We start from the raw sequence: 23167 nt of genomic DNA, 5'->3' as shown, positions 1-23167 counted from the left end.
GGTACACCCGTTCAACTGCTCGTGAACACAAGTATCTAATCGAGTATTGATGCGTTTGGGCATGCAGGCATGGTCAAGAATGGGAAAGAAAGGGGATTTAAATTACTTGGATAGAAGTTACATGGTTGTTGGTGCCAGATGGGGTGGTCTGAGTATTCAGAAACTGCTCATCTACTGAGATTTTCCACACAACCATCTTTAGGGTTTACAGAGTATGGTGTGAAATGCAGAAAATATCCAGTGAGCAACTCTTCTCTGGATGTAAATGTCTTGCTGATGCCATAGATCAGGGGAGAATGGCCAGACTGCTTCAAGCTGACACAAAACTTGGCATGTAGAGGATCACCTCTAAATGCACAACATGTCAGACCTAGAAGCAGATGGACTAAACCAGCAGAAGACCACACTGGGTGCCACTCTGATTAAGACCAGAAAACTGAGGTTGCAATTCATGTAAATTCACAACAATTGCGCAACAGTCATCTGATGTATCTTGATTTCTGCTACAACTTGGGATGGAATAGTCAGAATTTGCTGTATAAACCACAGAAAAGCATGGGCCCATCCTGCCTTTTATTAACATTTCAGGGCCCTGCTGGTGGTGTAATGGTGTGGGGCATATTTTCTTGGTCCCTTAGTAATTTAAACACCTACAGAGATGATCAGAGTACTGTTTCGGTTATGACCACAGTGCACCCATCTTCTGATGCCTGCTTGCAGGAAGATAACCCACTGTGTCACAAAGCTCAGATCATCTGTACTCAAATAGCCTCGAGGGTCATCCGATCTCAATCCAATAGAGCACCTTTGGGATGTGGGGGAATGTCAGATTCTCATTTCACGGCTGTGCAGATGACAGATCTGCAGCAACTCTGTGATTCTATCACATCAATATGGACCAAAATCTCTGAGGAAAGTTTCCAGCACCTTGTTGAATCTGTGCCACAAATATTGAAGAAGAAAAAAGGGGGTCCAATTTAGTATTAGCAAAGTGTACATAATTAAAGTGTCTGGCGGGTATGTACAAACACACACAAAACACCCAAACCTCTTGACTTCAAGTCTTCTGAAAATGAATGTGATGTTCTATATTCACGAGAATCACAATAAGATACATAAAGAATAGATATTTTATTTTTGATTACTCCAGTTTCCATGATTATAAATACATTCTATGGACATAAACATAGAAGTAACAGGGCATCTTTAGTAATCTGTACAATAACACTGAGATAACATAGATTTATCAGAGATGTATCTGGGCTCAAAGCCCATCGCTTTTGTTGATTAGAGTCCTTGTTTCCAGTGATACATTGTGTTATAATATCTGCCTTCGCATGAAACTCCTCATTAGGTGAACCTGAAAAAAAAAAATGCCACAGATTTGTCTATGCGGTATGGGTACAAAACTTTTTTTTTTCAAGATTGCATTTTTCACATGGAAATAATAGATTATTGATGTTTTGACAAAACACATTATGATATCCCTTTTGGAGAAAAACAGGCTATTTAAATTCAAAGTGCAAGAGTTTTGGTTCACTGACTGACTGGAGTCTGCTTCTCAATAAGTAATGTTCATTAGCTTCGTAGTCAGCAGAGAAACACGGTAACTCAAGAAAATTAGATTCTAAATGAGTGGAAATGAGTAGCCCAGATTATGGCACTTACAAAGCTGGAGAAAGAGAAAATGGGCGCGTCATATATGTGCGAGACAGAGGGAGAGCTGCCCATATATATTTTACATGAGGGGAGCAGAAAAAACCCCAACAACATTTGAGCACAAAAGAAAAAGAGAGATGGGGAAAAAGATGAACGAGGCTTGAGAGCAGAGAGATGAAGGTGAGGAAGAAGGTGAGAGGAAATATAGGTAACAACGTGCTCTCTGTGGTAGAAATAAAATTCTCAATATCTTCACGCAAACACAAAGACACCCACAACTGCACACACCTGCAGCTCTCTCCCAGCGGGTGGGACTGTGTAATTTGGCACATCCATTTCCTAGGCTGGGTTTGTCTTCGCTGCTGTCGAGGCAGTCACAACCCCCATCGGGGTATTCTAGCCATTCCTTGAATGATGTCACTTTCGAAGCACACTCGCTGAACTGCAAACAAATCTCGGTCGTGGAAACGCGTCTCACTCATAACCGCCCCCCCACTGAGCCATCCATTCCCTTTTTCCCCCTCGTGCGATTCGTGTCATAGGAAGTTTGGACTAATTTCATCAAGCCTTCAGGTTACTGAGTGCAGAGGAAGTTTGACCCCGTTTTTCCTCCTGCTGCAGTTTCCATGGTCTTCCCCCTTTGGTCCGTGACTTAATTATGTGGCTCTTCACAGGGCCATGTATCCCAAACTGTGTCCCTGAGGCCACTAGGTCTGCCCCTGCCAATACTCAGTGACATCTGCTCTGCTTTAACAGCATATGGGAAAATTACATGGCAAAAAACAAGTTGCCCTCCCATGACATTTCTTCCCTTTGATAGTTCACTCTCAGCTCCACCACTCAATTTTAATTCTGTGTCACTCTATGTGTGTGTGTGTGTGTTGGGGCCAGTGGACACCGACCTCACACCACTGCACATGAATCAGAGAAGAGAAGAATCCGCTTTGATTCATAACGGTGCTGTTCACCCAAATGGCAAAATAACTTCCAGGCTCAAAGTACGTTTCCTGAAAAATTTTCATGAGCTTGCTGTAAACTTGTTAGCAAACAGCTGCTTATTCATACATTCAGCAGAGGCAGAGCTTTACAGGGATATTTCTGGCCACCTGTCCAGTAGTTATCCTCTTTTCAAATTTAGCGATCAGTGCAGCGGAAGTGATCCAAAATAGCTTATTATTGTGAAACTTGAAATATGCTGAAACACGGAGGAGAGCTGCACAGTTATGTGACGACTGGGGACGATCTTCCAATAGATGCCGATGTTTAGCATAACAATTAGGCTTTTTTGTTTCCTTTGTTTTTATTTGTATGATTTTTTATTCCCCACTGTGTGCTCACAGACTCTTTGAATGTTTAACCGGGACAAAATTGATGTGATACAACAGAAAAAAATACACTGATCAGAAATAAGATTATGACCATCTGCCTAATATTGTGTTGGTTCCCCTTTTTGATTCCCAAAATGCCGTGAGCCATCAAGGCATGGACTCCACTAGACGCCTAATGGTGTGCTGGGGTATCTGGCACCAACATGTTAGCAACAGATCCTTAAGTCCTGCAAGCAGTGAGGTGGGGCCTCCATATGGATCAGATTTGTTTGTGCAGCACATCCCACAGATACTTGATTGGAGAATTTGGAAGCCAAGTCAACACCTCAAACACATTGCTTTACTAAAACAATTTCTACACCATTTTTGCTTTGTGGCAGGGAGTATTATCCTGCCACAGGCATCAGGGAATACTATTTCCATGAAAGGGTGTACATGGTCTGCAACAATGCTCAGGCAGGTGGTACGTGTCAACATACCACCTGGATGGATGGCAGGACCCAAGGTTTCCCAGCAGAACATTGTCCAGGGCATCACACCGCCTCTACTGGCTTGCCTTTTTCCCATAATAAGTCCTTGTGCCAGGTGTTCCCCAGATAAGTGCAGTAATCAGTGAGCCTTGGCCAATCATGACCCAGTCGCTGGTTCGCCACTGTTCCTTTCTTGGACCACTTTTGACCGACACTGTCCACTGAAGTCTGGGAACACCTAACAAGAACTGCAGTTTTAGAAATGCTCTGACCCAGTTGCCTAGCCTTCATAATTTGTCCCATTTTTCCTGCTTCTAACACATCAACTTTGAGGACGCAATGTTCACTTTCTCCCTAGTATGTCCCACAAATAAACAGGTTCTGTGATGAAGAGAAAATCACTGTTATTCAGTGTCAGTGATATATTGTTATGCTCATATTGTTATGCCCAATCAGTGGTTCAGCTACTGCCCTCTAAGAATCTATAGTATTTATAACCAATATAGTGATATAGTTAGCCAAGTTGTAAGTGTGGGTCACACATGAGCTGATGCAATCTAAAGATAATGACTACAGCAATGGAAAACTGACAAAATGTGATGCTGGAATACTCAACAGAGCTCACTGTGAACATTCTGTCAAAGAAATGCTCCCTAAAAATTCCAGTCCAAAGAGTGTCTTTTGTGGATTTCGTAAGCAGTGTTTCAGTAACTAGATCTCACATTTTTGTTTTTATTATATTCAAAACACGCTTATTTTCCTGCCTAGAGCCCCACAAACAAAATTTAACTTACTTTTATTATATTGAAGTATACTATATATTATATTGAGGGCGCAGCAGAAATATAAGTTCTCATAAAAGTTTGAAGATGTTTTTAAATGACTGAATGAATCAACCCTTTATGGACTTCAGTAATAAAGGAGTGCACATATTTCACAATCAGAAATATTTGAAAAACAGCTTCGCTCAACAAAGTGTAATCAATGCAAAGACTGTATATTGAAAAGGACACACCAGTTTGTTAGTAAAGTTATATTAAGAGGAGGACTTTGGCAGTTTCTTGAAACTGGGTGCTCCAAAGGATTGATGAATATTATTGAGAAATGCAGCATGCTCATAATGTAGCACCATGGAAATCTCAAAGTAGGCAAAACCTAAACCGTGCCTTGCTTTCTAATTGATTCTTAAATAATGGCAGTTACAAGATCAACCTCATCTAATATTCAGCATTACTTGAACCTAGGGACTGTTTAATTAGGTCAAAGTTCAAGTAAGCAGAAGAGTCATTTTTCTTAGATATTTCTATTTCTATAATTTCACTTCTTTTTTGCCAGCAGAGGAATCACCCCCTAATCCTGGTCAGTAGAAAGAATACAGGTTTAAGATAGATCTGCATTATTGTTACTTTTTAGGTCTGGAAGCCACTTCCATCTTTTGATATGCAGCCTATAAATCAATGCCACAATGTTTGGTGACTGCATTGTCCAGTTTATAGTTATGGACGCCTTATAAAGTGTTTTCTGTGTGCACAAGAGCGCTCCAGGTAGAAACCAGCTGCTTGTTCCTTTCTTAGAAGATGTGGTTCAGTTGAAGCGAGCGGCTGATTAGTAGGTGATTCCCAAATAAAGCAAGATGAGCAAAAAACAAGATGACTCGTATAGATCAGTCTCAGAGCAATTTCCCTCAAATAACCCATTTCTCTCTTTCTGCTACTGGCAGGATCGGTGATAAGCTGACCAGACTGTGCTTCTCGCTCTGCTACACCTCCAATCATTAAATACCAGAGGAAGCTGTAATGGAATACTTCATAAAAATGGTGAAGTCTGTGTGCATGAAGTCTCTGAAAATTGCAGCGCTGATCTTGGATCACTAGTTGGGTCGCATTACTGCATTTCGCTGTAACTCGGGAGACAATCTGTGTGACGCCAAGATACTTAATGAAAATTGTCAGTTTTACTCACAGAATCAATAACTCCAGTTTTCACCTCGAGAATAACACATAATAGGATGCACTGTGAGTACATCAAGGCAATCTTTTCACAATCTCCCATTGCTGCAGCACTACTTTGCATGAATTACAGTAAAATCTGGGGTTATGCACGCAGATAGGCCCCAAGCTGTTAGCCTGTTTTTCTCAAAGGTTTCAGTGAGAGAAAAGGAGAGAGGCAGGAGGAGGGGGAGGAGGGGAAAGAGGAAGAGGGGAGGTAGAGAGGAAGTCCTGGGGGGGAGCCTTGCACTTGCTGCAAGACTATTTCTTTTTTAACTCATTCAAAATGGAAATAATAAAAAGTCATAATAGGAAGGAAAAGAACTTTGATCAAGAGAGGGAAAAAAAGTTTAGTGAAACTTTATATTGTTCATTTTTTAAAGTTTTAATTTGGCACATGGCACAATCAGCATGTATGCATCTGGTATACATAAATAAATATTAAATATTTTATACATAAATATACATATAGAGCTCCTACAAAGACACCTGGAGAGGTCTTGGCTTGGTATGTTTCAAATCACAACAGTACAAAGAAACTAATTGCGTTGGTGCTTTTCAGTCTAAAAAGAGTTTTAAATATTTGTTGTTGTTTTTTTTAAGTGGGAAATATATCTTCATAGAAGCCCTATACATACATGTATGTATGCCCATATTTATATATATATATTCAAAGAAATACAAGTGTGCACTGATGTAGGTTTATTCAGTGCAAACAGGCCACTGTCTGCTTTCGAAGAGGAACTCTTACAAAGTCAATGGAATCATGTCAGTTAGTTCAGTTGAATCTTTAGCTATTTTTTTTCTCTTACACATAAAATAATAGATTTATTTTGTAATCTTTAAGCAAAAAATTAGACATATATAACTTTAAAAATAACAAAAGTGCTATTTTGCAAAGACAGACACCCAGAGACGCAGCAGAAACACTACTGGTGGATGAACCGAAATCAACAACATGGGAAGGTACTCAGCCCCCAACACCCCGTCCCCCCACCCATAACCACACAATATAACCTACAAACAAAAAAAAAAGGTGCACGGACCCACACACACACACACACACACACTCACTCGCTCGCACACTTTCGTTCTCACACGCACACACACCCGTTCTCGCTCTCTCGCAACTCTTGAGCTTGCAAGTTCCGACAATGTGTCTCTTCCTTTATCTCACGCTCCTGACCGCGCTTGCACGCAAAGGAATGAGAAATCATGTTCACATGCACACAAACACACAGGTGCTCTAAGCAGCATGTGCACGTGCACACCTCGTGGAGATAATATCGGATAGCTTGAACAGATAAATTGGCTGTAAAAGATGCACTTTTCTCTTAACGAAACAATCACAGTAACATAGTGTTTATCTCTGCCTTCTCATCTCTTGGCAAGAGCTGTCCCAGACAAATCATTTCTATATGAGCTTGAAAAAAAAAGAAAAGGAAAAAACACCATTTGGGTGGCTGTTGTGTTGATACGCAACAGAAAAAAAAAAAAAAGAATGAGTTGCCCAAAATGGATTTTAAAAATCTCTACATCTGCATATCCTCTAGATTCCCATCCTGGATTCAGTCTCTCATCTTTGAGTCTCAACTGTTTGCAACACACCCCACATGGAATAGTCTCGGGGAATAGAAATAATGACAAAAAAACCCAACAACAACAAGCTTTTTGTAAGGCATTGAAACGTAAAACAAAACAAAGAAGCAATTAAAAACATTTCGTGAATATCGACGTAGAGGCCATTGTTCTAGACGTGTCTCCCGCAGGAGGAAAAGGGATGGGAAATAAAAAGCACTACTCTTTGTTTTTTGTTTTTTTTTGTTATGAATTCAAGAAAAAAAAACTGTTGATATCTCCTCAGTCTGCTTAAAAAGGCTTTTAAAATGATTATTTTAGAAAAAAACACTGCAGAAAGACCCCGCAACCCCCCTTCTCTCCTGGTCGGGAGAAGGGAAGCAGTTTGATTTTGGCAGCTCTGCACAACTTGACATCCACGGAGAGCTCTCAGCAACTCTCCTCGTAGTAAAAGTCGTGTTAAATCTCCTCACGTTTTAATCTGACTGATGCCCTTCCCCTCCTCTCCCACCCCCCCTCACGGCCCTCCCCCTCCCTGTGATATTTATAAAACACAATCCTCTCCTCCATTCGTTCATCCGGACCGCTCCTCCTCTTCCACCCCTGCACCGCCGCCTCTTCCTCCCCTCCCCGTTTTTCGCCGGCTGCCCCATGCCTCCTTAAAGCTATACGCGGGTGGTTGAGTGAGAGTGAGGCAGGCCGGTGGAGTTGAAGCCAGTTGTGAAGGTGTTGTAGGGGTGCAGGTTGGGCATGCCTACCAAGGAATTGGGGATCATGGTGATGGTGTTGGGGGTCATCAGGGGGATGTCGTCCGGAGAGCGCCGGAGTGTGAGCGTGTAGTCGGGCAGCGAGGCCAGGCGCAGTGCCCCCTCATTGCTGTTCCCAGCCTCACACTCATGGTGCGTCTGGTTCATCTGCAATGACATGATCTCCTCCTCCGGCGCGTGGTGGCCAATGTCGTTGGATGTGGTCTGCCGCTGCGGGCTGGGCTGCCCGTGGCCGGAGTCCTGCCGCCGCTTGTCCTTGCGGTAGTAGAGGGCTGCGAAGGCCAGGACGTTGAGGAACAGCAGCGAGGCCCCAACAGCGATAGTGACGCTGAGCTCTGTAGAATAATCCCGAGGGTTCTCTACAACCAGCGGCCTTGTCTCCTCATCATCGCCCCAGGAGTCTTTGTCCTCACTGTTGTAGGCCGGTGACATAGGTGGCCTCTTGGTGTTGAATGGCCAATTTTTCCCATTGGGCCTTTTGGTGGACAGTGTGTTCTGCGTGGTCTCTGGGGGCGGCACTTTGGTGGTGGTGGAAGTGTAGTGGAACATATCGTGGAGGTTGTACAAATGGGGCACTAGGTGTTTCCAGAAGGCCACTTTGGTGGCACGGTAGTGATCGCGCACACGTGGCTTCAGGCCAATATGCAGGTAAAGCTGATCCTGGGGGTTGTATTTGGACCAGGCCACCTCTTCGAAGCGATTGGCCTTGGTGTGGATGAACTTGGTATCTTGGGGAACTGGTTTGTTGGGATCCCTGGAGACAAGAAAGAGAGACTGTTAAATGTGATTCTGAGAGTACATTAAATTATTCAAGCTCTGACATTCATGTGGGATAGGAAACGTCCAAAAAAACTAAAAATACAAGCATGTGATTCACAGCTCATATTTTGGCGTGAAAGGGGTTCAGCTAGTGGAGAATTCATTGATTTTGCTCAGTGAAATCCACAACAGCAAAAGCACAAACTCGCATCGACCAGCCAAATCCTCCTGGTTATATTGGATTTGCGTGTGCATGCTGTTGTGTATATATATATGCTTTCTTCTTAATGAATGAGTTGAGAACAATTTCATATTATATTTTCCCAAATGTCTTTCTGCTTTTGGACACCTCTTTGAGCATAACCCCCCTCCCCTTCTCTTCTCTCTCCGGATGTTGTTCTTATTTCATTTCTAAGGCAGCCCACCTACAAAAAACAGGGCAAAGCCTTTTAAAGTAAACACATATGAATAAGTCAGCAGGCTTTAGGGCTCGCGTCAGGAGGCATCTTGTTGTTGATAATCCAACGCTGGTGGAGCCGTTTCGCTAATTGCTTAGGGAAGACGGCACAGTGTGCATTGGCATCCAATGTGCTGATGTAAAGTGGACCATATTAATCAAGATACTAAAGGAACTGCTTAGCCCTGTGTGTCCATATATGTGTGTGCATGCATGGATATCAGGATGTTTGCATGCATGAGAGCGAATGGATGTTTATGAGACTGAGCATGACAGACAAAAAGGAAAGATCTTCTTCTGGATGCAGTACTTCCTGTGATCTACAGAGTTCACTGTTCCACTTTTCGGTTTTCAACATGCTGCCTCAAATGACCAGCCATTTCAATTACAGTGAAGCTATTGATTTATTGAACAAATTAACATATAGCAATCTCCGACAATCACACAACTCTTTGTTGCCGTACAATGTCAGAAGTGGGAGTTCTGTGACCCAGAATATTGCTTCTGGTAGTGATGAAAGAATTGTCCTGTAGCCACGAAAACCCAATAATTGATGTTGGAGCGGTGATGTTAAAACTTGCGCTGTTGCAAGGAGGCAAGGAGCAGTGTGACATTTCTCTAAATATCATGAAATATCCCTTTGTGGATCTGACTGCAATGTCAGTGGCAAGCAAAGATCAAATTTAGCTGGGGATTTAGGGATATAGTGGCTACAGTGTTGTGTTTTTTTCCTGTTCTTTCTTTTTTTTTTGGCACTGGCTGAAAAACCACCAAACATGGCTAAGAGAATTAACAGCCATGCCAGAAGAATTCAACCTCCATCCTCTCTCCTGTTCGTTTTTCTGCTGTCAATTTTTCTTTTTCAGGTCAGTGCTTCTGGGAGAAGTGAGAGAGAGAGATAGAGAAGGAGAACGAGAAAAAAAGACCGAGAGAGGTAGAGCAAATTGAGACGGCTGGAGCTGAATTCCTTCGACCACGGCTGGTGTCAGCAGAGCGGCCCGTAAATAACCTCTTTTATTAGGCCCGTAATGATCCCCGATGAATATTGACAGGCAGACTATGATGACTTTGTAGCTGAATATCAGTAATTAAGTTTCAAAGGAGTAGGTGGTGGAGGTAAGGTCATATTGATCTCCCCGTGCGCAACATGCCAGAGAACAGGATGTCAATGGAGCCGCCTCAGACGTAGCTGTCTGCAGCCTGCGTGCTGCATGAATTCTTGCAAGAGTGCACCAGTGTGCACACACCCATGCAAGCACAGGCTCTCGCCCTCTATCTTACACACGTGCATGCGCATCGACAAGAAGGATGGATATCGACACTGCTGCATTTAATGGGAATTCTTTATTTCCATAACACCATAAATACTCTCTTTTCTGGAAGGTCAATTTGCTGAATGGTGATGGCACAAATATTGCAACTGTCCTCTGACAGATCTCACAAAACAATCAGCATGTGCATGTGGGGAGTGCAAGGGAGTGGTGGTGCAGAGGAGTTAGAAAAGCTCTTTGGTGGCTGGCTGGCTGGTTCAGTGCAAGTGTAGATGAATAATTTAGGGAACACAAAGAAATCAATGTGGCATCTTTAGTTAATTTGATTTGCCGCATTAGAGAACAACTGGCTGCCTTATCTAATTACACACACATATGCTTGGGTAATTGTTGCAAAGTCAATAGTAAACAGGCTACATTCCTTTGAACAATTTCTACCACTGCTGCTCAACTTTGGGCTCCTGTGTGGCTTTGAAGTGCTGCCCTGAGCTGCAGAGTCACAGGGAGTGATCTGAACTCAAGCTTTACTAGTCAGTGTAGCGAGGGCAACTAGGTTACCCTGTTCGATTTGTATCAGTGGGTGCTGCTGTGCGCCGTTGTCAGATTGACTGTTTCTTGAGTGCTGTGCTGCTGTGCTCTCCATCTGTGGTAAAATAGTGCTGTAATCATTTGTTAAAGTCTCTACAGGTGCCAACCTGTCTGAACTGCATGCTCATCTTATAACAGGTCTACTGTAAAATCCAACACAATAGGCTTTAATATATTCAGCAAGAATGAAGGTGCCAGGTTTTGTTGGGAAGTGTTTTTTTAATCTTTGTTTAGCATGTATGCATGGAAAAAATAGTATGATGCTTCAGCAGATACTGTGCTTAACATGTAAAGATAATAGAGACACTTTTGTTTTTTTTTTTGCCTGTCCCGTTTGGATCTTTAGCCATCAGAATTGTTGTCTCAAGGCCAAGAAAGATGCCAAGCGGATTTACTTTACCAATTGGATCATCATGGCCTTGCCATATTGGTCCATTTGATTGACCTTTATTATAATTATGTATTTATTTTATTTTATTTCGGTTGTTACAGATGGGACAGACATGATTGGGGGATAAGACAGGGAGAAAGAATGAAAGAAAGAGGGAGAGAAAGAAAAATAGAGGGGAGAAGAGATGGTAAGAAAGGGGGGGGGGGAAAAAAAGGAAAAAAACAAAACACCTTGATCACGTATGGAGATAAGAAAAAACAGAAGAGAAAACAAACAAAAAAGAGCAACATAATAAATACAACTGCATCACAATAAACTAGCTAACAGTAGATAACAGTAGATACTAAATATTACATGTTATTGAGCAGTACGCAAGATCAACAGCGCACAATGTGCTTTGAGGTAGCAGCCAAGAAAGGTGTAGTTTGTGTCTGTGAACACCCGTGTGTACACCTGTGTGCATCAGCACGCTTGTATTCAAAAGGTTTCTCCATGTAACAATCTGCTAGGGAGTGTGGGGAGCCATAGCCCCATCCCCCAGGGCATGAAGCAGGTATGGAGGAGATCCAGGCCCCAGACATCCAGAGGCCCCAGAATACGAGGACCCGAGGAGGACCACCAGGGGGGCAACCGTGCCACCCTCCTGGGAAGAGCTGAGGAGAGCCCCAAACGAGAGGTCACCCAGCAGCCATGGAGCAGAGGCCAGAGGGGGTTGCACTAACGTGCCAACGGGTTCTGCCGGCAGCCAGCTGTGCCAGAGAGGACCGGGCCTCAGGCCCAGAGGCCAATTAATAAAAATAAATAAAAAAGACACTTTAAAGGAGTTCCAGTGTCTAATTCGGATGCTAATTAGAAGTTACGCCAGTGAATTTTCACTGTCGTTAAAAAAATTAAAACATATATTAAAAAACAATTTTAACCTGTTCAAACACTTCTGGCAAGCTGATATTAAATGGGAGGGTGTGTAGCTATTCATTTGAAGTGTCTGAATAAACTCAGATTAAAGCCAAATCTTGTGATCACCAGCTCTTTTCACTTTTAAACATAACATCAGTCTGGGTACAAAACTCTGCAAAATGCACTGTTGTCCCGTCTCACCGCATGCGTTCAGCTCTGTGGCGAATGCCTAGTGTGACTTGCATGAAGAGCCCTGGCATAATGTGATGTTTGTGGTCCTGTTGGTGCTGTCAGAGCTCCCCTGCATTAGCTGATAGCCTGCTTCCTGTCAAACCTCCCACCTAATCTGGGGATGGCCACTGAAGCTGTGGCTGGACTCCCAGGCAGAGGAGAGGGATTATTACACCCATAAAAGCAGGCGTTTTAATGGCCTTTCAGATTTCCTCTGATGTGTTCATATGGCCGTGGTAGTATAAACTATCGCCTTCATCTCCTCGTCACAACCTCCCGCCACCACCAATCTCAGTGACCTGCTGACCCCTGCTAACCTTGGCCTGTCAAGCGTATTTAAGTGTTCCCATGTGCTCTTATTTATGATTGATGGAGAATTTGGATTTCATCTCGCGACTGTCAGCCTGTGTGCCTGCATGTGCACATCTGTGTGTGTGTGATTGTACTGGATTTGGGCCACATTATGGTACAATAACCTCTTGGACTGAACAAGTGAAGCACTTAAACACAAGACATGTCACATTTCACAAAGCTGTTCACGCTCTGTGGTGAGGACAATGGGCCTCTCCCGGCTGATATTAAAAGTGTTAAGCAGTTCTGCTATATGAAGCCGTGCCACCTGGATGACAGACACGACTCTCGGCTCTGCCTACACATGTGGCAGAATGGGACCGGAGCTCATTACTTATTCCGAGCTCTATCTGCAAGCGCTGATGTAAAAGGTAGATAAGGGGGGAGAATGAATATCATTTTCTTTCTTTTTTCATTCCCGGTGTACCTCCTTCCCCTTTTCATCCTGATGTAATTTGAAGCGCTTGAATGATCATAGACCTAGCCATCACCAAATCTGAAAAGACACGTTTACGTGCCCTAAGGCGGAAGACAAGAATCTATTTTCACTGCACTCAAGGTCTCTGAATCCTGAGCTCAGTATAGCTTCTCAATTTATATATATATATATATACCAAGGAGCATGCATTAATTTAACGGCACTGATGCTCATTTTGCTAGGCTGCAGAAAAAAAAGCTTTCTTTGGTATTGTTGTCATTGTTGCGTAACAAATTCATCCCCTGCAGTTGTTTATCTCCTTACCAGGTGACGCAAAGTAAGGAACTAATTGTAATTTTCACTCCATGAGAAGGTTACCAGATCTTTTCCCCCGACACTGTGTTTGAAATTTTGAAGAAATACACTCAGTCTCATTCTGTTTGTAGACTTCGTCTTGGTTCAGTGTATGGGATGGGCTGGAGGGGGGCATCCTCAGCGCTGAACAGGCAAATTATCAGGCTGTGCTCTTTTGCCCTTCATGTGGTTGCACGGTGGGACATGGGGCTGAGTGATGCGAGGTTCATATTTAATGGCAGCCTTCGGTTCAGCAGGCTAAGTGATGCGGGGCGAGGCGCTGTGACTTTGGGGTGTGCAGAAGTGTTGGAGGACACAGCTCTGGGGCCGCTCCCTGTTATAGATGCCATTGATTTGTTTGATTAGATGAGTGGCAGCGAAGAAAAAAAAAAAACGCTTCTCCTGGCTCTCACAAAACTTTCCCTACTTTCACTTTGTCCTTTTTTTTTTTGAACAATCGGGAGCTTTAAGCTACGTCTGAAGATCATTTTACATGAATACGTTTAAGAATATTATTCATGTTTTAACCTGACAACCACTTATTCGCAGACGCATACATGCAGATCTACTTCCTCTTCTCCTCCCCTGCGGCCCTCCTCTCATTACATTCACTGCACAGCATGGACACCGATCAATGGCATCCCGGCCCCTTAACAAGCCACACCACTTCCTTACCTTCTCTAATGCAAATCAGGATATTGGCTACAAATCTCCTATCAAGTGAGTGCCTATTTAATGGAGTAGGTAGGTTGCTGTTGGGGGCTGAGCTTTTCGACAATGCCAAGCATTCAGTACTCCCGGTGCAGGTTTAGTCGGTTGGGCCTAACGAAGGAAACTGAAGAGAACCAGGGATAATCCAGACGAAGGACAAAGAGGGAGATCAGAGTTGAATGATGTAACTACTAGACAGCTGGGGTAAAAAAAAGGAAAAAAAGGCTGAAGCTTTGCGTGAATGAGGTCAGACAGGAGAAACAGCTGATGTATGTGTGTTGTTAATCCTACAGAAGAGGAGTGTTCGATTGACAAGTAGGAGGAAAACAAAAGAAAAATCAACCAGCAGTGTTGTAAATCAGAGTGCTGGCTGTAACACTGTACCACAGACACAGTGTAGTTACTTCTGTCTACATTTGTTTAGTTGGCAGCCTTTGTCACCAAACCAATCAATGGTGCATATTTTAGCTCACACTGTGATCGTAATACATGACTGTATAGAATAATGAGAGAGAGAGTGAGAGAGGAATGGGGGATCTGTGGAGGAGAATAAAAAAAACAACAACACGTGACAGCGCTCTGCTCTCTAACTACCTAGCTATACCCAGCACTGCATGTGGCAGAGCTCAGACACAGAACTGGGGAAATGAGCACAAGCCAGCAGGATAAAAACAAGTATAAAGATGGACCAACAAATTTCTAGCACTAATGATATATAATGATTGATCTTTTCCAGGCCTTTCATCATCCTGGCTTTTTCTGAAGACTTCTGCCAAAGTTTCTTTCTTTCTTTCTTTCTTTCTTTCTTTCTTTCTTTCTTTCTTTCTTTCTTTTTTGTGTAAAGTTGTGTCGCTGCTGTGCTCGCATCAGTCGCAGTAGACTTGTGCGCGAAAAAAAAAAGAAAACCAAAGTTTTGACAATACAGTTCAGATGAAGTTGTTGTGGCAACAAAGCCCAGGCCAATTTTTGCTAGTCAATAGTAAAACAAATGTTGCAGCCAGAAAAAAAAAACTCAGAGCTGAGCAAATCCCTGCGCTTCGGAAACATCTCTGACTCTTGGGAAAGAACGGCCCCATAGTGTAAACGCACACTCTCGCTCTGGCTCTCACAATCACACCCGCACACATGTGCGCACACACACTAAGAAGATTTGACAGTGTGCACTCTGTATGCTTTTATGCTTCACTGATGCTGATGGAGGAAAAAAAAAAGGGCATGGGAAGGGATTTGCCCTGTAAAGATGACACAAGAGAGCCAGGGACAGGAAGAGCTTTGGGGGGAATGCTGCTATGATACCCACTGTTGACATGCAGCCCAAGTGTTTCGACATCGTGTCACACATGTTCTTACAGCCGATTTAGAGACAGGGGCAGGAAGTGCAATCTGGGTCAGTTCATTATGAACATCTGGAAGGGGAGCGAGAGCTACTCTGCAGATACAGGCGAGATGGCTGTTGGACGAGCCATGAAGGCGAAGCCAATTCAGTTGGGTCTTAATTAAAAATACGTCCTCCTGAGCCAGATTGCGTTGGGTGGTGTTAGAAGAGAGTGATATCCCCTCACGTGGTCTAAATGAGAGGCACGAACTTCAGAGTCTGTGGGAAATATCTTAAATCCTCAATTCCCCCCTCCTTTAAGAGTTATGGTAGATTCCTTTACATAGGCCTGGGTAAAATTACCCTTTAAAGCAGCACGGTGAGTTTTTATTCTGCTGGCATCTAATCCTGGGCTCTTTACCATCTGAGTGCCTAATTGTGGTTAGCCTGTAATCTTTCTATCTGGAGACAGGCCAAGGCGACACACCACAGGACAGATACCCATAACATGGTGAACACAGATCTAGAACCGGTTTATCCTCTCGCTGCTCTGCCCCTAATCTCAATCAATCAGTGACATGGAAATCTACAAAACTGACATGGGGTCAGTTGTAAAGTGCAGTTTGCTTTTTCTACTCTTGGCGCATGCCAGGGTGAAGGCTAGGTTAGGGTTACAGCAGGCTCACTGCCCACGGCGCTGTGTTGAGTCTGACTGGATATAGGCATGGCAGACATGCTGTCATCCTTCATCAGAATTAATTTCGGTGACATCACAAGATCCAAGATCAGAGACATAAGCACCGTGCATTGTTAACTCGAGACCTCAAACTTCTGTTTGTCATTTAGATTAAACACATTGTCTCCTCTCATGAGACCAGATCACTTTCTTGAAATGACAAGTTAAAAAAAAAGAAAAAGAAAAACGAAAATCAATCTGCGCGCATCTACAAATGCAGCTTTGTGTGTGTTGACACAAAATGGCTGCCAGGCAGAGGAGACAGCTGTCCGGGCATCACTGATGGACTTCGGTGCTTTCCGACATCAGTCCATCTGCACTAGTCAGCCATTAGCAGCTCAAGGTCCTATCAGCCAGACGATTGGATGTAAATGCCACCTGATTGGATGGCAGATGATGTAGAGACAGATAAAAAAACAGAACAAGATTTCTGATGGCATCCCATTCAGGATGGGATCAATACCCCTCTAGGAACAGGGATTGTCAAATTAAATTTAAGTTGTTAGAAATGATTACTAGTAGTCATACAAAATGGTCCGGTTTTGTGATGGGTGGTGGGGAAATTGAGCATAGTGGGGAGCAAGAGACACCCAGGGCACGAGTGATTGACTGGGCCCAGGCTTAGGGAATCAATACCGCTGAGGGCAAGAGTTTGATATGCCTCCCTGATAAGTCTTTGTGTCTTTTGGTCCCCGGTATAATAGAGCATAGATAGTATTTCCAGCCAAACACGCACACACGCAGCCACAGTACATACACATATGGACGCAAGTATACAGAAGGGCAGGCAGCCATGCACCCAAACAGGCAGCCAAGCACGAATAGCACAGCACACATTCTGCAGGAACATTTAATCTTCCTCACATTCAATATGTCTCAGGTTTTCAGACTGAGACCCAGGAAGTCGGGGCAAAAAATACCTCAGAAAAAATGTCTCTCTTGAAAAATGCCTTTTCTGCCCTATACAATCTATTGTAGAGCTTCCTTTCTCCTGCAGCTCATTTTTTGCGGCACAGAAGTGCTATTAATAGAACTGAAATAGGATTTTTTTTTAAAAATCTGTAACCTTCTATTAATAACTTAGCAAGTTCATAATTGCATGCGCACTAGTTTAACAAATGTAAAAGTACAGTTGTTAGAAAACACAAACCAGGGGGAATGTGGAGAAGCGCTGTGTTTCTGCAGGAGGAAACACAACACAAACACCTGCCTGATCTGAGATCAGAGATTAATATATCCAGTCTATCCACTGTTAAATGAGCTTTTGCATTTGTAGCTATCTGTTCATGTTCCTTATGGTTTCTTACCACTGCACAACTACTACAGATTGTGCTGGTGAGTTTATGCTCTTAAGACGGTCTATGGAGTGGTAGAAATAAGCTACCGGAGGAAGAGCGAGCACAAGAAAACCACACATAAACTATCAACAGCATCCATGCATGCATCCATCGCTCCTCAGTAAGATGTTCGCCCAGAACATCTTACTGAGCTGGCCTTAAGTTAAGATAACACTCTGTAACCCTCGGGGTAAAACCTCAGTCATCAATTTTAGAGAGTAAAGCTTCAGGTAAAAATGTAAGTTACTGTATACTAGGACTGCAACATATTTTTGATCAATTACTAATATATTTGTACGATTTAAATGTCCTGCTTTATCCAGCAAACAGTCACAGCAATACAAAAGAAACAAGTGTTTTGCATTGTTTTCTTACAAAAAAAGGCTTAACAATTAAAATAACTGAAAATAACTTAAATAACAGCTAATTGATTAATTGACTGATCCTGTGCTTTTGCTGAGTAGAAAATGAGCAAACAGGAAATTGACTACTTGAGCACATAGGCATACATCAATATCAAGCTGCTACCATTATGAATACGTTTGTAATTTAAATGGCAATGGTAGCTTCCCTCTGATGGAAAACTAAAAAGTGCTCACCCAGTCTTGGCAAAGTTGGTCCAGTAGGTCATGACCACAGCACTCAGCATGACATCGTTCTTGGAGAAGTTGCAGGGAAAAAGGTCAGTGGGACCAATCATAGGAATTCCAAAAACATAGGGCACCTCATCGCCATGGGCGGCATCAGACCAGGCGGGCTTCATCAAGCTCTGGCAGTGATGGTAAAAGGCGTAGAAGTAGGTGGGCGAGCCATAGCGAGCGTGGAGATCAGCCGTAACCACCGACGGCTCGACCCACTGGTGGTCAGTAAATAAAGCCACCAGCGTTTTTCGTCTGGTCTCAGGATTGTCCCTGTCTGCCCAGTCTGTATACATGAACTTAATGGTTTCCCTAAGTGTGTCCTTGCCTTCCGGGTACCCGTAAAGACTGTCCACAAAATCGGACACAGAAAAATCAAAGTCATTTCCAGATACGCCGTCCTCTGAATCCACCACGTTCTCCACAAACCGGAGCCCTTCACCCTGGTTGACCCCCAGCATAATATCATAGTTGAGAAACTCTCCTTGTTCCATTAGGATCTCAGGGTCGTCGGGAATAACATCACCATCAATTACAGGTCCAAAGGCCACGTGGTACCTTGCAGGCTGTATGTCCTGCTCCACCAGCTCCCTGGAGCTCTTCTTCCTCAGACAGTCCACCATGTCTGATGTGTCCAGCACATTACAGCCCACCTTCTCTGCCAGGAGACGCGTATACTTGACCGGCTGATAGTTCACTGCCCAGCTGGAGAGGGCTGAGCCGCTCTGAATGATGGCCCTGTGGAACAGACCTGCACAAGGACACAAGAAGAGACAAGATGATGTTTACTGTTGTTATTTTGAAGGATAATTCAGTTATGCACTATACTACATGATAGCAGTTAATTTCGTTGCTGCCATGATCAAAAGGGGGCTGTCTGCTACACAGTTGATAAGAATAACAAAGGCCAGACAGAAAAAGTCCTTGTTGCCATGCAGAACAATAATGGAATCACTGCCGTGATAATGAATGTGCAGATGGCCTGGTCTCGCCGACAGCTCGCAGACATGGGAAAGAATCAGCGCTCTGTCTGTCATCCTCTCTTCCCCTATCCATCTCTACGTGCCCTCTCGGAAAATGAATCAAAGCTGGCAAACAAGTCTATACCGTAAAATATATTAACGCCTTCCCTCATGCACATGCACCACAGTTTGATTTAAGAATATATGAACTCTGTTTCCCATCCCCTCCTTGTGATAACGTTCTTTTCAAGGTAGCTTAAACTGGGTGAAGCAATTACACACAGACTTTTTGCGCTCATTATATATGCATAGCACCCCTGCATCAGTTATATGTCAGTTTTTTTCACATAGCAAAATTGAAGTCTTTCACATTTTTTCCATGTGGAAGACCACTAAATTCAACATAGTGGGTGGGTGGATTTCTATAAATAATAATGATAAAAAAAAAACCCTGACTCCCGCTCACTGCATTTGCAGAAGTAGCTGCAAATTTTTAAACTGGCACTAGAACACACTGCGGTGGCAAGCAATGAAAGAAGACCAGACTGCACAGAAAAGGTCTCGCCTGCTTGTGCGCTGCAGAAATAGACACATGTTGAAACAAGAGTCAACAGATCACGCATTATACGAATCTACATGGAAGTTTGTTTCTTGTGTGTGGGTTTTGAAAAGGGGGTGGAGGTGGTTCAGAAATCAAGGCGAATGCATTTACAGTCTCACGGGGAGCTCTTGCAAATTAAATTACATTTTAGCTGCACTGATGTATGAAGGAAATCTGAAATGACTGTTCATCAAGGAACAAATCCAAAACAACAAACATAATTTCCTTAGAAATAATTGGAAAATTTGAGAAGAGTGAAGGTAAAACGACATGCACCCCCCTCCACACACCTAGTGTCAGTTAGGCCTCCCTCATATCACCGGCAGCGCCCTGTTCTCGACAGCACCACTCATCTGCACTCCAGATATGGTTTTCGAAAATCACAAGTGCTATTTTACTGATCTCAGAGAAAATCAGAGGCAAAGCTCCTACCACTTGACCATGCCGCTTTATTGCTCACGGCGCTATCATTGCCGGAGTCAAGGAATTCCAGTGAACTCATGATATTGAAAGCCACAGCGGAAGAAATACTCCTGAAATGGCATGCATTAAAAAAAATGTCATTAGACATCCCACACTGAAGCCAAAAAGACTAGCAGAGAAACATACAGGCACGCAGACTCAGTTTGTGATTTTTCAGCGTCAGTGTGGGTGGCTGTGCTGAAATCTTTGTGTTTATGAGGTAAACAGCAGACTTAAGTGCCAGATATATCACTTTGGTAGTCTTAATCAGAGGCGGCAGGGGGTTTATTTCTTCTTGGCGAAGACGGAGTGTTTATTTACAGAGCTATTTACATTTATTTGTTCTCAAGTAGTAAGTAGAATTAATGTGTCTGGGTGAGTGAACTGTAAAGCGTTTCTGTTGTGAGTCTGTTCACTAGTATATGATGCATTTTAATGTTTATTTCAAGAGCTGATCTATTCTATTTTTCTACTTGTCTGAATATAAGTTTTTGACTTAATCCCCCATGCCACACTGTCATTTTTGATGTCTTTGTTTTTCTGTCTATGTGGATAAGACCTTCCGCCTTCAGTGGCGCTGGCCTCACAGTGCCCCTTGAACTGAGCTGTGGTTGTGCATCTCCGCAGGACGGTGGCCTGTGCTGTGTCCCACGGAGCGGAAGCAGATGTCGAGGGCTTCGCCCACTTGAAAGCATTAGAGGGGCAGTCGCAAGATGAAAGATGGCCGCTTGGAGGCTGAGAGAGGGTAGGGGGTGGGCTGGGGCTTAATCCTGCCATCCCTCCCTCCTCTTCTTCCTCCTCCTCTCCTCTCCACTCGCCTTCCCCTCCCCTCACTCTTTAGTGGTATTGCCTCTCTTCACATCTCAACTCTGATTGCGCTGTTCAAATAGAGCCAGTCATGGTGCAGGAAGTCTGTCCTGAATCCCAATGCCGCCAGCCATACCACAGCCACTTTTTGAATGTCTTTGATCAGAAGTTGCTGTAGGAAAACGTTTGCCAGTGCACAGGTTCCTGTGATTGCCAAGGCGATTTGACAGACATACGTATATCAAATCCGTTTGCAGTAATTGGAGAGAGCTGCTTGAGTGTACCTTGGCTGGGTCCCATGTCCAGATACACCCCAACCAACCAACAGATGGCCAGCTGCTGAGGAATCTACAGCCAGGTTGACACTCCTGGATTTATCTCCTGCTTTGGTTGATGAAAAGAAGGACGAATGAATAAGGGTTTACTATTGTTTTGTCAGGAAACATATAAATCCAGCACTCAAGAGCTGTCACTGGGCCGATAAATATGTATTAGAGCTGTGTGTGATGAGCCCCACTGTGGTCGGAAGCTCACTGGGGAAGGTCAAAGAGAGAGGAGAGAAGTGCACAGGCTTTATCACCCACTGAGGGAATCCACTAATTATCCACACTGGGACGAGGATGTCTGCATATGTGAGAGCACACTTGTGCGTTTGCATGTGTGTGTACGTGCATCCACGCATGTTTTTGCTGACTTTGATTGATAAAGCAAAGAGATGGGCCTGTCGATGGATAGAGCAACCGTTGACAGGCATCATCATGATGGGAATTAACCATTTGTGACATCGTTTTGTCTCTAGTATCTACTCTGACACCTGCGGAGGCAGTGATTCCTTACGCGCCATCCGGGTGAATTAAACAGAAAGTGCACGAACGCACGCGCAGCATTAATATCCACCAAGTTTTATTTTGTAAAAGCAACAGATAGCCTGATTATTATCTGCCTGTGTTTGACATGCGAGGACCCGACACCCAAACTGTGAGCAGATCCATCAAACTATAGCATTGCTGGCAGATTGAGGTCACGCTGAATTATGACTGGAGCTGCAAGGTAATCACTCATTGGGCCCCTGCTAAAATGCTGTTGTGTCGCCCCGCAGCCGCCTCTGCGCTGTGGTTTTCTGACCTCGACCGCGTTGCCCCCCCCCCTACACTTCATCCTCGCTAGACTCCCGTTAAACAGGCGTGTAGTTCAGGCCCCGTATTGGTGGAGTGGCTTGTGGAGATAATTCACTGATGATAAGAAAGAAAGAGCTTGACCTTGGGGCCAGTGATGACCATCGCATCGGTTGGAGAGCCACACACACTAAAACACACCCACAGGCTCAGACAAGTTTAAACATTGTTTTGACAATAACAATATGGATAACGTGCTGATACTAATGAGCAAATCCTGCATCAGTGGAGAGAGTAGCATGACGTGGTTGTACTTTGGATCACTGTGATGTATTATGCGGCAGCTACGGGCATGTGTGAGAGTTCAGTTTGTGTTAATGGACAAGGATGCTATGCTGGTGCCAGTTAGTGCGATAAATGACTGTACTCTGTAATCTGGAACAGCTGGCAAAATGCACTCAAGCGTCAGTGGTGAGTTTCATCAGTCTGCGGTGCCGTGATGTTTTTAACGGCAAAATCCATCCCACAGAACCGCTCCAAATGCCATCCGCACAAACAACAAGGAAAAGAAAAAAACAAAGAACACCTTCGTAAGTTTGGACCGGCTAGGTCTCATTTCATAGGTCGGCGATTCATTTTTCCTTCCAATATTCCTACACGACTTTCAAAGCTATTATGGACAAAAATATGCAAGGCAGCAAAATGTTATCAAAACTCTTCTCCAACACATAAAAGCCATCGCAGGGGAGAAATAACGTAGCCATGGGGACATGTATTTCTCTCTCCTTTTTCTCCTCGCTAACAACTTGCTTCTTTTTGCTTGCTTCAATCCATCCCCTGCCCTGGTTTTCCTCCCTCTCTGTTGCATTCACGCAGTCTCCTTTTCTGAGGGACCACGCTGAGTCCTTCCCTGCTGATTATTAGACATAAGCTTGCGTTCAGCGGAGCTTGAATCCTCTGAGCCATCTTACCTCCA

The 23167-nt window shown here is 43.7% G+C and overlaps 1 protein-coding gene across 2 annotated transcripts in view; it reads right to left on the bottom strand.

Annotated features, from left to right (window-relative positions):
• Window positions 1-7309: 7309 nt before the first annotated feature.
• nlgn3a (neuroligin 3a) overlaps window positions 7310-23167 on the bottom strand; it is a 131403-nt gene continuing 115545 nt past the window's right edge. For both annotated transcript variants that reach the window (XM_005719709.2, XM_005719710.2), the window contains 2 exons: window positions 18206-18995; window positions 7310-8544 (listed from right to left, as the gene is read on the bottom strand). In XM_005719709.2, the coding sequence (XP_005719766.1) occupies window positions 7689-8544; window positions 18206-18995 (1646 nt within the window). In that variant the 3' untranslated portion in view covers window positions 7310-7688. The remainder of the gene's footprint in view (window positions 8545-18205; window positions 18996-23167) is intronic.

Source organism: Pundamilia nyererei, unplaced genomic scaffold (assembly GCF_000239375.1).
Source record: "Pundamilia nyererei isolate P.nyererei 1_Seehausen unplaced genomic scaffold, PunNye1.0 scaffold00001, whole genome shotgun sequence".
NCBI classification, from domain to species: Eukaryota; Metazoa; Chordata; class Actinopteri; order Cichliformes; family Cichlidae; genus Pundamilia; species Pundamilia nyererei.
This window is presented reverse-complemented; position numbering and strand designations above follow the sequence as displayed.